Raw genomic sequence first — 17,217 nt, 5'->3', positions numbered from 1 at the left:
GCACTTTCGCCGGGCCCACTCACCTGCTCCTCTTTCACGTCATGCCAGTCGCTTCATTCTCGCACCTTGATTCTTACATCCAGCGGTGAGAGAAGGGTGAAGGAGACACAGAGATGTTAGGGGGGAGTACCAGACACCCCACTCTGCAAAGTTTTGTCGAAAGTGCGGGCTGAGGACGGGACGGAACGCTCACCACGCCGGAAGCGCGTGGGCGGGGCCGGCGGCGGCTCTGCGCCGCTGCGCTCGGAGGAAGGCGGGCGGCCTTCCCTGACTGAGCTGCTGAGGCTCCGCTCGCGACGGCGTTGTGCCTGTGGGGGAGCTCCTCCCGGGGGAGGGGGGGGGGAGGTGTGGGGAGCGTGGTTCGTTTCCTCTTCGTAGTTTGGTTGGTGCTGCTCGCTGTGTGGAGAGGTGTGGTAGGTTCCGCGGAGGCGGGGCCGGCTGTTAGAGCCCAGAGCCTCCGCTAGTGAAGCGGCAACATCCGGGAACTTGCACTTAGCGGGCGCTTTGCCACCCACGGAGGCTCGTTTAAGCCGCCCGGGCCTTGGTCTCCCACCCTTCGCTTCAGAAGGTGAGGCCCAGAGAGACTGAGTTGTGCAAGTCAGGACGGCTCGGTAAAGTGACAGAAACACCTGGTTCTGGCAGACTGCCGAGAGAGGGTCAGGTTTGAAGCGACGCGGACATCTTTTCTGGCTAGAGTTACCAGACTTAGCAGATACAAGCAGGGCTTCCAGGGCAATGTGAGTTACGGACTAAAAGTTTGACGTGCCTAGAGGTAACTCTTTACCTGGAATACAGACTTTCAATGAGCATCTTTCTGTTTTGGTGCCAATTCTGGGCGGCTTGAACTCAGGACCAGGGAGCTGTCCCTTAGCCTTTTCGCTCAAGGCTGCCACTGCCACTTGAGTCACAGCTCCCTGCCTTGTCTGGCTTCCTATGTTGATCCTCAGATCTCAGGCTTCTAAGTAGCTAGGATTATAGGCTTGGGTCAGCATGGCTCAGCTGGCATCTTATCTTTCTACTTAGTTTACAGCATCTGAAATACCAATGATATTAGTGGGTTTGTAGACCAGAAAGCAATTTGTAACTGGAACAATCACCCAACAGAGTGATAGCAGGCAGCAAACAGTTGTTCATATTGATTAGGGGATATATATATATATATATATATATATATATATATATATATATATATATATATATATATATATAGTCGGTTGTGGGGCTTGAACTCTGGGCCTGGGAGCTGTCCCTCAGCTCTTCAGTTCAAGGCTGGCACTCTACCACTTGAGCCACAGCGCCACTCCTGGTTTTCTGGTGGCTTATTGGAGATAAGAGTCTCACAGACTTTCCTTGCCCGGGCTGGCTTTGAACCGTGATCCTCAGATCTCAGCCTCCTGAGTAGCTAGGAGTACAGGTGTGAGCCACCAATGCCCGGCTTAGGGAAGTCTTTTATTTTTTGATGTTTGAGATCCAATCCAAGATTTCATGCCATGCTATGCAAAGTGCTCTACCACTGGGTTTAAACCTCCAGTGCTTTTCCTCCTCTATCCCTTCTACTCTCCCCTCTCCTAGGAGTGAGTTTAGGATCTTGCTACATGCCTGGCTGCTAATAGTGCAGTCTCTCCTAAGAAAAAGGGAAGGCACCGAAGTTCTTTTTCCAAAATGCATGTGCACACGTGCTAGTCCTGAGGCTTGAGTTCAGAGCCTGGTTCTTGTCCTTTATTTTTTTCTCTCTCAAGACTAGCACTCTATCACTTGAACCTGAGTTCCTCTTCCAGCTTTTTGGTGGTTAATTACAAAAGAATTCCAGGGACTTGGCTGCCTGAGTTGGCTTTGAACCACAATCCTCAGATCTCAGCCTCATGAAATCATATATCATAATATTTACTGCCTCCAGATACAATGCAGTAGTTTTTAGTATATTAACATAGTTATATAACCATCATACTCAATTCTAGAATGTTTTTATTCCCGAAGAAATAACACCCACTAGCAGGGTCTCCATTTCCAGTTCCCCTTTTCCCTGATAATGATTAGTCTATAGATTTACTTAGTTTAGACATTTAAGTGAAATACAGTATGTGATCCTTAATGTTTGGTTTCTCTCACTTAGCATAGTATTTTCAAAATAGCTTCTAAATAGATTACATGTATGAACTGACAACAAAAAAGTAGGCTTTAAAAAGTAGGCTTGGGGCTTCTGGGTGGGCGCAAGCGGACGGCGGGCAAGCGGCCGGGCTGGTCCGCGAACAGGGCCTGGAGAAGCTTCGGCGGGTCCTGAGCGGCCAGGACCATGAGGAGCTGGGCCTGACCGCGCAGGTCCTGGACTCCACATCCCTGAGTTTCAGCCCCAGATTGAAGTGTTTTGTGATATGCTTCGTGGCTGGCATTTTCTTTTCTATCCTTGGAACTGTACTGCTTTTTGCCGTGTTTTACACCCTTGGGAATCTTTCTGCATTAGTCAGTACTTGCTTTCTGATGGGACCCATGAAGCAGCTGAAGAAGATGTTTGCTTGCAACAGTTACCATGCTTCTGTGCCTCGTCTTTATCCTGCGTGCTGCTCTGTGGTGGCACAAGAAGGGACTGGCCTTGTTATTCTGCATATTGCAGTTCTTGTCCATGACGTGGTACAGTCTGTCCTACATCTCCTGTGCACGGGATGCTGTTCTTAAGTGCTGCTCTTCTCTCCTGAGCTGAGTGTCCTACCGTGCTTTTACAGGACGGAAGCATTGGCGTGTTGATAGACTGTGTGTGAGATAGTGCTCATGGATGTGCTGTGTCTGAAGTACACAGTTCCCAACAGAGCTGTCAATCACTCCAGAGCCAGCCCTATGGAGCTGAAGACCTTCTCCTGTACCGGTGAACACACACACCACCTAAACCGTTCCTGCCGGTGGCCTGCATTCACTCTGTGTCATTAACCTGCTTCCAAACATAGGGAGGCTCCTAATCATTGCCAATTGTAAATAATTTTCCCAGTTTTTCCATCTTTCCAAAATAGCTTTTGAGGTGTGAATATTTAAGAGCTAGATCTGTGCTGCAGGGTGCATTCAGCTTACTTGGTTTTCTTTAAATGTCTGCATTTTTAAGACCTTTTTTAACTTTAAAAGTGTGACACTTTATATCTTAAAGTTGCTTATTACATGTAATAAAAATAATATATATCTTTACAATTTCAAAATAAACCCACTCTTGTAAAAATAAAATAAATAAAAAGTAGGCTTAACAGGAGCTGGGAAGGTGGCTCAGTGGTAGAATGCTTGCCTTGCATACATGAGGCCCTGGGTTCCATTCCTAAGCAGAAAAAGCCAGAAGTGGTGCTGTGGCTCAAGTGGTAGAGTGCTAGCCTTGAGCTGAAGAGCTGAAGGATAAGGCCCAGGCCCAGAGTTCAGGCCCCATGACTGACCCCCCCCCCAAAAAAAAGGGGGGGTTAACAGACACCCTGAAAACATTACAGGAAGGAATACGAGAAACTTTCTTAATAAAGACCCAGAAACAGCCGGGCGCCGGTGGCCCTCGCCTGTAATCCTAGCTACTCAGGAGGCTGAGATCTGAGGATCATGGATCAAAGCCAGCTCTGGCAGGAAAGTCCATGAAACTCTTTATCTCCAATAAACCACTAGAAAACTGGAAGTGGCACTGGGCTCAAGTGGTAGAGCGCTCACCTTGAGCTGAAGAGCGCAGGGACAGCACCCAAGCCCAGAGTTCAAGTCCCACCACCGACCAAAAAAAAAAAAAAGACCCAGAAACAGAACACATCAAAGAAAGGTTGGACAAATGGAATTGCATTAAACTGCAGAGCTTCTGCATAGTAAAGAATATAGCTAGCAAGATCATGGATTGGGAGAAGATCTTCACTAGCCATACAACAGGCAAGGGCCTCATATTTAAAATATACATAGAACTCAAAAAATTACATCTCCCAACAACAAATCTTCAAAGAAACAACTGCCTGATCAATAAATGGGCTAAAGACTTAAAGAGAAACTTCTCTGAAGAGGAAATTAGAATGGCCAATAAACACATGAAGTAATGCTCAACTTCTCTAGCCATAAAAGAAATGCAAATCAAAATAACATTGAAATTCCACTTCACCCCAGTTAGAATGGCTATAATCAAGAAATCCAATAATAGTTGCTGGAGGGGATGTGGCCAAAAGGGAACCCTACTGCACTATTGGTGGGAGCGTAAACTTGTTCAACCACTCTTGAAAGCAGTATGGAGGTTCCTCAAAATACTCCACATAGAGCTCTTCTATGATCCAGCATTCCCACTTCTGAGCATTTACCCAAATGATCACAAACAAGGCCATACTAAAGCTACCAGCACAACTATGTTTATTATTATTAGCATTATTCACAATAGCTAAGATATGGAACCAACTCAGATGTCCCTCAGTAGATGAATGGATCTAGAAAATGTGATATATCACATTTATCATAATGGAATTCTATGCCTCCATCAGGAAGAATGACACTGCCCCATTTGTTAGGAAATGGAAAGACTTGAAAGAAATTATACTAAGTGAAGTAAGCCAGAACCAAAGAAACATGGGTCCCATGGTTTCCCTTATTTGCATTAACTAGTATACATCTAGGATAATCCTACTGGACAAGCAGAAAAAGTCAGAAGCTATGTACATATGATCATATAAAATGATGCAGGGAAATGAACCCCAAGATATGGACACAAGAGGTTTTTTTCTTTGTTGCTGGTTTTTTTTTTTTTTTTGTTGTTGTTCTTAATGTACTATGTGACTTTTTTTGTTTCCTTTGTATGTTCTTCCCCCTATGGTATAACCACTGTTGGCACTGTATTTGATTCTGGTGCCCTGCATCTTGTATATACATTTTTCTAATTTGGGGAGGGGAAGGGAAATAACAAAATGCTGAAAGAAGGATACAGGTTGACCCATTGTAACAGTGAGATTTACAAGACACTATGTTGAAAATGAACTTTATAGCTTCTGGGATGGGGGCGTTACGGGATCCGGGGGAGGGGACTCTACGTCCTACCAGAGTCCACCATGCAGAGACAGTCTCATGTAAAAAGACTTGGGAGCTGTGACTGCGACCCCGAACAGTCCTCAAGCTGGAGTTTTAAGGGGTAGGTTACATAGAGTTACGTAGACGAGCCATGTAAGTCAGGTTTGGCACATTTTCATTGGTTATAGTTACATGACCTTTAAATTCATTTTTCTTTATGGTAAATATCATATGTAATAATTTGCAATAGGCTGCCCATAGTGGGACCACTCGGTGGTGGTCTTTAATTGGTGGTCTTAAGACCCTGTTACTGAGGCAGGCAGGTAAGCAAGGTTACAGAAGCAAAACAGCAAAATCAGCTTGACAGGAGCATAGGCAAAACATAATATTGACTTGGCCAGCATGACCAATACTATCAATGCTATTGACACTATTACAGAAATTATTCTTATTATAAGCTCCTTGACTAATACAGCAACTCAGTGCAGCTGGTGATAAGCCATCTGCAAAGCTGCCAGCTTGGTAGATTTGACTGAGGGACAGATGTTCTTTTGCTTTTTAGCAAGGATGGAGAAGGAACAAAGACTGACTATTGGTTAACCTTTGTTGTCTGGGGTTTTTCTTTACCAAGATTTTGACCTTTATCAATAATCTTGTTATGTTTTCTGATTCCACATTTTTGTTCCCCTGGATATTCTTTTCCCAGGGAAAAGGGTTGAGGGGAGAGAGTAAATGTCCAACAGCAGGAGGGACTGAGGCCAGACAGAGGAGGAAGTTTCTGCCAGTGAATAGCAATGCAGATATTACAGGGGGAGGGAAGAGTTAGGGAGGAGAGGAGGGAAGGGATAGTAGGGGAAAAACAAAGGAAGCAGTTAACAGTCTCAATAGGAAATATACTCATTACTCATGTAACTGTAACCCCTCTGTACAGTATCTTTACAATAAAAATATTTAAAAAGTAGGCTTAAAATCTTTCCACAGAAAAGTTTTAATTGGGAGTACACCTTTATACTTGTTTTAACTAGACAATTGTATTTGCAGTATAAAGATCAGACTATAGCAGGGCAAAACTAAGTAAGCTGAACAAATGGTAGGATATTTACATGGGTGGGAAGGATTGGGGTAGAAATATGTTTGGGAATAAAAGAATCTGTTTGGATCATATTAAATTTGAGATGTTTATTAGGCTCCAGGAGGTTATGCTTCCTAACTATAGGCAGTTATATATGTTTGGATATGGGGCAGAAGTCAGACCTGAAAAGATCTTAACATTTGAGGAGACCAGAGCAAGGAGGGCTACGTACCATTTAAAAATCAAGCTATTAAATAATATTTGCTCTATTCCCCTACTTTAAGAAGTACACCTTCCTGAAAGATCACACTTAAATAGTTTGTGATTGTTGGTGTTCTCAGAGTTCTGAACCAGGGTTAAATCTTGAAATTTAATTCTTGGCCACATACCTTATCTTTCCACTCTTGCTTCTTTATCTTTCTGTAGATACATGAGGAAATTCAGCTTGAATTTTCAAATCTGTCCCCAAACAACTGCACTTTGATTACCTGTGGGCCTAGAGAAGGAGTACATAAACTCTTTGGATATCAGGAACACCTTACCTTGTGGGTACAAGTCAGGATCTCTCAAGAGAGATCAAGGTAGAGAAATGACCAAGAAGTAAAGAATAGGTTAAGATGAAAAAGAAAAGGTTTGTTTCCCCTGCTTATTCTCCAATAAATATTTAGAAAAAGTCCTAGTATGAGCTGGGAAGGTGGCTTAGTGGTAGAGCGCTTGCCTTGCATACCTGAGGCCCTGGGTTTGATTCCTCAGCACCACATAAGCAAAAAGAAAAAAGCTGGAAGTGGCGCTGTGGCTCAAGTGGTAGAGTGCTAGCCTTTAGCTGAAGAGCTGAGGGACAGCGTTCTGGCCCAGAATTCAGGCCCCACGAAAAAGAAAAAGAAAAAGAAAAAGTCCTAGTATGGAATACATAGGTGTTGAATAAATGACAGGAGGCTGAAAAGAAATAGTGGTTAAGAGGAAATGAGAAGTATAACTTTACTAAAAGCTAAATGAAAAAAATTTCAAAAAACACTAGTTTTGTGTTGTATGCTATTCTAATTTCCACTCCATGATTAACTGAAGAAGAAATAGGAAAGGAAAAATCACTTATCCCTAGTGGAAAATGGTATGATTCTATACTTAAAAGAGCTAAAAGTCTCCATCAGAAAAAACTTTAATACCATAAACTTTTTGGTAAAATGGCAAGATACAAAATGAGCATACAAAAAAATCAGTTGCATTTCCATATGAAAATAATAAGCAGGCTGAGAAATGAATCAGGAAAATAATTCCACTTATAATAGCCTCAAAAATAAAATGTTTAGGAATAAGCTTAAGGGTGTAAGAACTCTGCAATGAAAACTAAAATACTGAAAAGAAGTTGGAAAAGCCACAAGAAGATGGAAAGACTGCCCATGTTCACAGATCAGCCAAATTATTTTTGGAAAAATGGCTAAATTACTAAATGCAACCTACAGATTTAATGTAATTCACATCAAAATTACAATGGCATTCTTCACTGAAATAGGAAGGTCAGGTTTTTTCTGTTTTGGTGGTACAGGGTTTGACCTCAGAACTTCACACTTACAGTCACATTTTACCTCTTGCACTGTGGCCCTTCCACATAAAGAACTTTTAAGCATATTTATATATTTTTCAAGTACTCTCATGTTTGATTTTGTAATGAACAGTACCTGGAATGAAGCATACCCAATTCATCTCATAACTTTGCTTAGTATCTTCAATATTTCTAAACAAGTAGTAGCTCCCTACTTCAGACAGCCTTCTATGTAGCCCAGGCTGGCACTGAACTCACAGTCTCGCCTCAGCTTTCATAATGTTGGGATTACTGGTGTGCATCATCATGCCTGGCCAGAATCAAATTTTTATGTCATATCCACAAATTCTTTGCAAAATAAACTTAGCTGGTTTCATAGCATTTTAAACTCTTAGGATCAGAACTAGAGCTTTAGTAAAGGGAAGGACTTTCAGCTATACATGGATATGTTTAGGTAACTAATTTGTTTTTATTTAAGGCATAGGCTTTATAAAAATCCTAGATGACACTTTTTGGTTGCAGAAATTGGCAACTTGACCTAATATTTAGGAGGAAATGCAAAGGCCCTAGAATAGCAAGCCTTTTTTTGCATATAAAAGAACAAAGTCATGCACCAGCGGCTTTGCTTGTAATTCTATCTACTCAAGTAGCAAAAACACTACGAGAACACAGGCCTTGAGTTCAAGTCCCAGTACTAATACAAAAATAAAAGAGCAAAGTTTAAGGACTTAACACCACTCAGTTTTAAAATTGTAATTGCTTTTAGTAAAGCTATAATAATTAAGATAGTGTATTAGTATATAGATTGATAGAACAGAATTGAGAGTCCAGAAATAAACTCTTACTTTGAACTGCAGTGAAGTTTTTTTTTTTTGGGGGGGGGGAGGATGACACTCTGTTGCTGAGGTGGACCTCTAGCCCCTTTTTTGCACTGATTATTTTTGAGAAAGGGTATTGGTTTTTGTTTAGGCCCATTCCTGGACCAAAGCCTGCCAAGGTTGTAGCTGGGGATAGGTGCAGATTCTTCCACTGGGATAGAGTCTTGAGACTTTGTGACCAGGCTGGCCTGGAACCTTGTTACACCCCAAATCAGCTTTCCAAGTAGGTAAAAAGATGAGCATCAGCCCCCAGGTGATGATTTGTTTTCGTTTCACTATGTTGTTCAAACTGGCTTCAAATTCATGGATTCAAGTGATCTAACATCAGTCTTTTAAGAAGGTTTGAACTCAAGGTCTTAAACTATCATTTGAGCCATTCCTCCAGCTTTTTTTTCCTTTTGTTATTTTTCGAATAAAGTGGCACCCTTTGCACTTATAGTTTGGACTATTGATCCCATTTTGTGTTTCCTGTGTAGCTGGGATGACAGGTACACATCACTGTGCCCACCTTTTTTTTTTTTTGGTTGAGGTGGAGGTCTTCCCAATTCCCCTGCCAGGCCTCTAACTGGGAGTCTCCCAATCTCAGCCACCCATATGGCTAGGATTACTAGATGAGCTACTGTGCCCAACTTCAAGTGACTTAAAAAAAAAAGATGCCAAAGAATTCAGTGGGACAAACACCATGTTTTTAGCATATAGTACTGGACCAGTTGTACATTCCTATATAAAAAATATACATTGGATCCAAAGCTGTTAGCACATAGGAAAATTAAGTAGGCCATAGGTCTAAATGTCAAAAACATAAAATTAAAAAAAAACATAAAGTCTTCATGATCATATCTGCCTTTCATAGATGACCTCAAAATCACATTCCATGAAAGAAAAATAAAACAAATTCTTTGGATCTAATCTAGGTTAAAAACTTTTGCTTCTCAAGAACACACTATTAATGAAAGGATGAGATAAAATAAATACAAACTGTTCTGATCAAAGACTGTGTGCTTTAAAAATCACTGATAAAAATTATCCAATTTAAAATTTTTTTGTTATTATAATGGTGACGTACAGGGGGGACAGTTACATAAGTCAGGTAAAGAGTACATTTCCTTTTGGACAATGTTATTCCTTCCCTTTTTGTCCTTATTTGCACATTGTACAGTTTATTTTCAACATGGTGTCTATTGAGTACCACTGTTGCTTTTGTTCACCTTTTGTCCCTACATTATGGGTACCTTTCCTTATCCTTCCAAAGACAGATAAGCGAACAAAAAAGACAAAAAGAAAAGAAAACAAAAAAGCAACAAAAACCCTCTTGTTTCCATTTCCTGGAGGACATTTCAATGAATGTTATTTTGTATGATCAACTGTGCGTAAGTGTTGTGTCTTTATGTTCCTCTCCTACTAAGAGTATACTCCTTCAGTCTCATTGTGTGTGAATGCCTAGAATCTTGTATAACTTATCATGTCCCCATGTATTTTATTTATTTATTTTCAGTTGTGGGCTCATGTATTTTAGCTCTATCTTCTTCAGATGAGAGAAAACATGCTCCATTTATCTCTGAGTTAGGCTTACTTCACTTAATATGGTTTGATTTAGGTCTATCCATTTCCCTGTAATAAATACTCCAAGTTTAAAATGGATAAAAGGTTTAGACAGACATTTTATTTTTTAAAAATTACCAAGGGCTGGGAAGGTGGCTCAGTGGTAGAGTATTTGCCTTGCATGCCTGAGGCCCTGGGTTCGATTCCTCAGCACCACATAAGCAAAAAGAAAAAAGCCGTAAGTGGCACTGTGGCTCAAGTGGTAGAGCGCTAGCCTTGAGCTGAAGAGCTGAGGGACAGCTCCCAGGCCCAGAGTTCAGACCCCACGACTGGACCCCCCAAAAACAAAAATTACCAAGTGGGCTAAGGGGATAGCTTAGAGGTACACCACTTATAGCATGTATAGAACTCTAGATTTTTCCTCCAGAACCATGCAAAGAAAAGTATATCACTGCCTGATAAGCTTATGAAAAGGTAGTCAACAATATTAGACATTAGGGAAAGCTAAATTAAGACCACAGTTTAAAACTACAGTGTGTCAACTAGAATTACCATAATAAAAAGATAAAAAAAACACCAGGGTTCGCAAAGATATGGAGAAACCCTCATAGATTACTGGTAGGAATAGAAAATCATTTGGTCACATTGGGAACCAATGTGGTAGTTCCTTAAAAGGTTAAAAACATAGACTTCCTGTTCAACCCAGTAAAATCCCTTCTAGATTTGGCTCCAGGAATGAAAATGCTCATCCCGAAACTTGCAAACAAATGTTCATAGCAGTACTATTCCTAGTAGTCCCTAACTGGAAGCAATCCACAGTAACACACATCAACTGGCAAATGGATAAATTAAATATGCCATCTATATCTGTATGTATACAATGGACTACTATTTAGCAATAAAAAATGAATTTGTGTTACATAGTATGTATGGATGAACCTCAAACATTATCAAATGAAAGAAGGCAAATACAAAAGTCTACATAAGTATAATTTCATTCATATGAAATTTTTGTAAGTTGCAAATGTAGACTGACCCAAAGCAGATTAGTGGTGGCCTGTGGCTGGAGATGGTAGGGAAGATTGCCTGTTTAAGGGAATTTCTTGCAGTATGGAAATATTTTAGAATTGGTTCATGGTATTCATTGGTAAACACAATTCTAGAAATTTACTCCCTTCTCAAAAAAAAATTGAATTGTGTGCTTGAAAATAGTGATTTCTACCTACCTGGGTGCCAGTGGCTTACTCCTGTCATCCTAGCTACTCAAGGAGGCTGAGGTCTGAGGATTGCAAGTTGAAGGCTAGCCTGGGCAAGAAAGTCCACGAGACTCTTATCTCCAACTAACCACAGAAAAACCGAAGCGGTACTGTGGCTTAAGTGGTAGAGTGCTATCCTTGAGCAAAAGGAGCTCAGAGACAGTGAACAGGCCCATGCTTCAAGGTCCAGGACCGGCAAAAAAGAAAAGGTGATTACTTAGAATATTTACAGGAAGTCACTAGGGGGTCACTTGAAGACTTGATCCTTTTGTGAGTGTATTTATGTAAAGCTGTTTATTTTCCAACGGATCTAAATTCCCAGGCTTGCGATGTTCATTTCCTGAACCCCTTCAAAAATAAAGCAGTTAAAAAAAAGAAATCTAATTCCCTCATCCTCTGTTCACCTGAGTGTAGAACTGTGATAAATAATCCTAATCTGTCCTAGTTCAGCACCTATCTTCCAGGCAACCTTCATCTAGTCTTCCTGGCAGCTACCACTACTGTTTCCATAGCGACGGCTTTGTTTTTACTGGATTGGCGACCTTGCTTCTACCGGTTTCTCTGCTGGAGCCGGTGCGGTTCTGGAGATTCATCCCGTGTTTTTCTCCTTCGTTTTCCCAGAAAAAGACCTTCTCTTTGCAAATTACCCTCATCTGTGCAGCCGAGAAAAAATAACCAGGGAGGTATTGATTCTCTTCGTTTCTCATTTCCCTTCTAGGGCAGCTCATCAAGATTTGGGTGCCAGCAAAAGTACTCTTTCAAAGCAGAACTCTCCAAAAATATGTGGGAATTTGTGGAACATGTCTGTCCCACCGTTAAATTTTTGAAATATATTTGCAATACATTAAGTGTGACTATTTTTGCCTGGTCACTTTTCTGGAAAGTAGCAAAACTAAGAAGATTAGTGTTAAAATAGTAATGAAGTTAAATGTCAGCTTTTGGGGGGAGAATTCTTTCTATTATTTAAAAATGTATTATTATTGTGAAGTGGTTGTACACAGGGGTTACAATTCCATGTCATGTTATGAGTACAGTGCTTCTTGGTCATCGTTCTCCCTCACTTTACCCCTCCCATTCCTACCCTCACTTTACATAATTCATTCTTTGCATAATGTACATTGGTTATAATGACTGTATTTGCTCCCCCTTCATCCCTCTATTCAGTTGCCTCCCCATACCTTGGCTCTTCCTTTCATGGGAAGGAGAATTCTTAACTAGATTTTTTTTTGTTGGTATGGTTTGTATCTAAGGAAACTTTCAAACCTAGGAGATTAGAGCTCATGAGAGAGTTTAAAAAGCACAAAATTAAATTTCTACATTTCAGTCCCTAAAGGGAAAAATGTATAACATTTCTTCACAGGAAGTGGGTGGCAGGGCTCAACTAGGACATTCTGCCCACTCATCAGAACCACCATTCTTTAACTACTATTGTACTTGGAAGGAAGATCTCAAAATGTGTAGGATTTTATTTTTGGTATTGATTTTAAGCTATATTATGAATCTATTGAGGCATGCGTTGTTGTAATGGCTCCTTGGATTTTTTCCTCCTGAATGTATATTTTAATTTTCAGGGAACCAAGATGTCAGACCCAAAGCAGGCTGCTATTGCAGCACAAAAGGAGGCTCTGAACTTGAAGTTACCCCCCATTGCCCATCCTTCAGAAAATGTAGGTGTTAACACACCAAAACAAAGTAAGTTACTAAACTACAAAAGATCCATGGAAGAGCAGAAGAAAATGAATAAGTTGGTGTAAGTAGCATATTAATAACTAATTCTTGCTTGGAATTTAGTTGAAATGATTTGTGTTCATAGTCTCATAAGAAGTTTCAACCATAGTCTGGCATCAGTGGCTCACTCCTGTACTTCTAGCTGTTAAGGAGACTGATTTGAAGCCAGCTAAGAGTCTGTGAAACTCTTATCTTCAATTAGTCACACCTGTGTGTGTACACATATGGCAGGTGCGTGTGCATGCGCGTGTGCATGCGCGTGTGCACACACACATGTTGAGTGGAACTGTAGATTAAGTGGTAGAGTAAGTCCTTGAGCAAAAAAGCTCAGGGACAGAGCTCAGGCCTTGATTCAAGCCCCAGGACTGGCACATACAAAAAAGTTTAACCCATGTAGTTGTTCATGAGCAAAATATTGAATTAACTAGAAAAGCAATTGGAAATTGACCATATTGATATTATGTACTGCCTACTTTTCAGACATTGTTCCTATCACTTTGTCAGTATTTCTTATCACAACCCCATAGAATAGCTACTATTATTTATTTTATTTTTTAAGTGAATAAGTGAGGTACAGATTAGTTAAATAATTTGCCCCTACAGTTTAGATCCAGGTGGTCTGTTTCTGGAGTTTGCATAGTTTAAGCACAGTGCTATTTTAGCTCTCTTTATAGTATATCCATAGTGGTCCCTGAAAGTGAAATCAAGTAATTTTCTACAAATAGTATTACATTTGAAGAGTACTTAATAAACTAGTATATATTTAAACCACTTGTAATTAAAAAAAATTCTATAAAGAACAGTCCAGTAACCTTTCTTCCCCTACTCCCCAGTTTAGCAGAAGTTAAAACTAGTTTTAACTAAAGACTGTGATGATGGGCTGGAAAGATGGCTCAGTGGTAGAGTGCTTGCCTTGCATGCATGAGGCCCTGGGTTCTATTCCTCAGCTCCACATAAACAGAAAAAGCCAGAAGTGGCGCTGTGGCTCAAGTGGTAGAGCGCTAGCCTTGAGCTGAAGAGCTGAGGGACAGCGCCTAGGCCCAGAGTCCAGGCCCCATGACTGGCAAAAAAAAAAAAAAAAAAAAAAGACAGTGATGATGGTTATTCAGTTTAACACTTACTGAAAATTGCTTAGATACCTGAATCTGTTGGTCTCTGGGGCTAAAGAAAAAGAAAAAAAGCATGAACCTTGTTTATAAGATCTTAGTTCAATGTTGAAGTACAGAAAGAGAAATTTCTTTTTGGTGGATTTCTGCCTCTCCTAATGTATTCTTTTTCTTTTCTTGGCTAACCTCTTTTATGAATGTTTTTGCAACTAAGTTTCACTGTGACATTGTTGATGATAAGGTGGTCAGTATGATAATTCAAATTTTATAATTTTACTTTCCTTATAATTACACAAGTCTGTTAGTTGTATAACTAGTTGTATAAGGTCTATATTTTTGTTAGCTGATCAATCATTCACTTACAATAGACCTAAATTTATAAGGGTAAGAACTGATATCAGTATTGTACTCATAGATTACACCTTCATTACAAGGAGGTTCTCAAGGAATTAGTTTGTTCAACTACTAGCAGTTCCACAAATACACTATGATTTTAGAAACTTAGAGATATGCTCTGCAAGTAAGGTTAGTTTATAAATTACCTAATCTATAAATCCTCCCAATCTCTTTGGGGTTGCTTTAATCCTTTCTATATATTTCTGTTACATTATTTTATTTAAAAACTTGCTGTTGTTGTGCTGTTGTACAATCTCTGGGCTTGTTACTAAGGAGATCATGGAAACATAAAAAAAAATGTTTTTAAGAAGTTTATGCCAGCTGGGTGCTGGTGGCTCACATCTGTTAATCCTAGCTACTTAGGAGGCTGAGATCTGAGGAGCACAGTTAGAAGCCAGCCCAGGCTGGAAAGTCATATCTCCAATTAATCACAGAACAAGTCAGAAGTGGTACAGTGGCTCAAATGGTGGAGTGCTAGCCTTGAGCAAAAGAGCTCAAGGACAGTGCCCAGGCCCAGAGTTCAAGTCCCAGGACCAGAAAAAAAAAGTCTATGCCAATGAAAACCCCTCAAACTGTGGGAGTGGTGTAATAAGTTCACAGAGATGCAAGTAAGGTAGATTGTTTAGGTCTTTGTAAACCATAATAAAGAATTCAGATTTATTTTATTGTTGAAATGTCTAAAACAGGAAGTGGCATGAATCCAATTTACATTTAAAATATGTCCTGGCAATTAACTCAGGGAAAAATGCATCAAGAAAATGGAATTTTCAATGGAATTTTACTCATTCATTAGAAAGAATGATATTGTATCATTTGCAAAGAACTGGAAGGACCTGGAAAAAATAGTTAATTAAGTTCACTGAAGCAAGTCAGGCCGAGAGAGACAAAGGATGCACGTTTCTCTCTCATATGGAAGCTAGAATTAATTTATTAATATATAAGTAAATATTTTAGGGTGGAATGCAAGTATACAAACATGTATTAACTGAAGTATGGTATATTCAGGGGAGAAATCAAATTGTGTAACTCCTTAGAAATTCTCATAGTCCACCAAAATAAACACCATGAAAATGGTACTTGAAAGGTGAGGGGTGGGGTCAAGGGGAGCACTGGAAGACTAATGAAGAGATGAAGGCAGGTGGAGAGTCCCGTCATAAAATCCAATGTATATCCTACAAAATTACAAACATTGAGGGGGGAGGGAGGGTTGGGAGGGATGGGGAAAAATGAAGAAAGGGATGATATTGATCAAGATGCCTTATATTCATAAACTGCTTTGTTGAATGGAAGCTCCTTTGTACAACTATTTAGAATCAAAATATAAATAATAGAGTAGAAACAATTCTCTTTTGGAGTTGAAATACCTATGTATTTTAAGGGCAAATATAAGTGAAGTCTAGGCTGGAGAGATAAAATTTGGGAATCACAGCATTTAGATTTTTTTTTTAAAGTTTCTATTTAGCCTAAGCTGATCTCCAAACTCACTATGTAGCCCAGGTCTCCAACTCTCAATTCTCTGATCATATAAAATAATAAATATCAAAAATAATTCCAGAAAATGGAAAAAAGAGGTTTTTCTCTCAACTGTTTTCTTTTGTCTTATTTGTTTATCTGTCTTTGGGAGGGTAAGGGGGGAGAGAAAAAAAGTGTAGGGACAAAGGGTGTACAAAAGCAGCAGTGGTAATCAGTAGACACTGAAAATGAACTATACAACTTGTGGATAGGGATGGGAGAGAAAAACTGAGAGCGAGCAGGGTCGGGGTGACATTGTCCAAAAAGAAATGTACTCTCATGGGGCTGGGAAGGTAGCTCAGTGCTAGAGCGCTTACCTTGCATGCATGAGGCCCTGGGTTCCATTCCTCAGCACCACATAAGCAGAAAAAAAAAGCTGGAAGTGGCACTGTGGTTCAAGTGGTAGAGCGCTAGCCTTGAGCTGAAGAGCTGAGGGACAGCGCCCTGGCCCAGAGTTCAGGCCCACGACCGGACCCCCCCCCCCCCAAAAAAAAAAATGTACTCTTTACTTGACTTACGTAACGGTAGCCCCTCTATACATCACTTTTTATAATAAATTTACAAAATTAAAAAAAGAATGATGTTTGTGGGTTCTAGGAGTGAGGTAGAATGTAATAAGTCATGGACAGAAGTTGGCTTGGACTGATTCTGATTCCTGGGACTTTTGGATGAGTCAGTATCATGTAGTAGATTTCTAGAGTCCTGGAATTGAGCCTGCCCACTCCCTCTTCTTGGTTACTATTCATCTTCTGTATTCAAAACAGGGATTTCTCTTCTCTACTACATGTAGTCTTTTAAACAGTCTTTTGACATGATCAAATTTTTCTTTATTGGTTTTTGTTAATATTGAAAGTAAATACAGGGCTGGGAAGATGGCTCAGTGGTAGAGTGCTCGCCTTGTAGGCATGAGGCCCTGGGTCCGATTCCTCAGCACCACATAAGCAGAAAAAGCCAGAAGTGGTGCTGTGGCTCAAGTGGTAGAGCGCTAGCCTCGAGCTGAAGTGTTGAGAGACAGCGACCAGGGCTAGAGTTCAGGCCCCATGACCGACAAAATCAAAACAAAACAAAACAAACAAACAAAAAAAGGCTTAAAAGACACCCTGAAAACATTACAGGAAGGAATATGAGAAAATATAGGTCTCCTTTGCACAGGCCAAAATTTTCTTAATAAAGACCCAGAAACAGAACAAATCAAAGAAAG

At 40.2% G+C, this 17,217-nt stretch overlaps 1 protein-coding gene and 1 pseudogene across 3 annotated transcripts in view; both read left to right on the top strand.

The window, feature by feature from the left end:
* Window positions 1–1,044: 1,044 nt before the first annotated feature.
* Window positions 1,045–3,113, top strand: LOC138824726 (vesicle transport protein SFT2A pseudogene; annotated as a pseudogene).
* An 8,738-nt stretch (window positions 3,114–11,851) lies between these two features.
* Window positions 11,852–17,217, top strand: part of Dnah12 (dynein axonemal heavy chain 12) — a 167,218-nt gene continuing 161,852 nt past the window's right edge. For all 3 annotated transcript variants that reach the window (XM_070018739.1, XM_070018740.1, XM_070018738.1), the window contains exons 1-2: window positions 11,852–11,957; window positions 12,846–13,024. In XM_070018739.1, the coding sequence (XP_069874840.1) occupies window positions 12,855–13,024 (170 nt within the window). In that variant the 5' untranslated portion in view covers window positions 11,852–11,957; window positions 12,846–12,854. The remainder of the gene's footprint in view (window positions 11,958–12,845; window positions 13,025–17,217) is intronic.

This window comes from Dipodomys merriami, unplaced genomic scaffold (assembly GCF_024711535.1).
Source record: "Dipodomys merriami isolate MVZ:Mamm:240054 unplaced genomic scaffold, mDipMer1.0.p SCAF_13, whole genome shotgun sequence".
NCBI classification, from domain to species: domain Eukaryota; kingdom Metazoa; phylum Chordata; class Mammalia; order Rodentia; family Heteromyidae; genus Dipodomys; species Dipodomys merriami.
The sequence above is the reverse complement of the archived record's forward strand: the minus strand, read 5'-3'. Positions and strand labels throughout refer to the sequence as shown.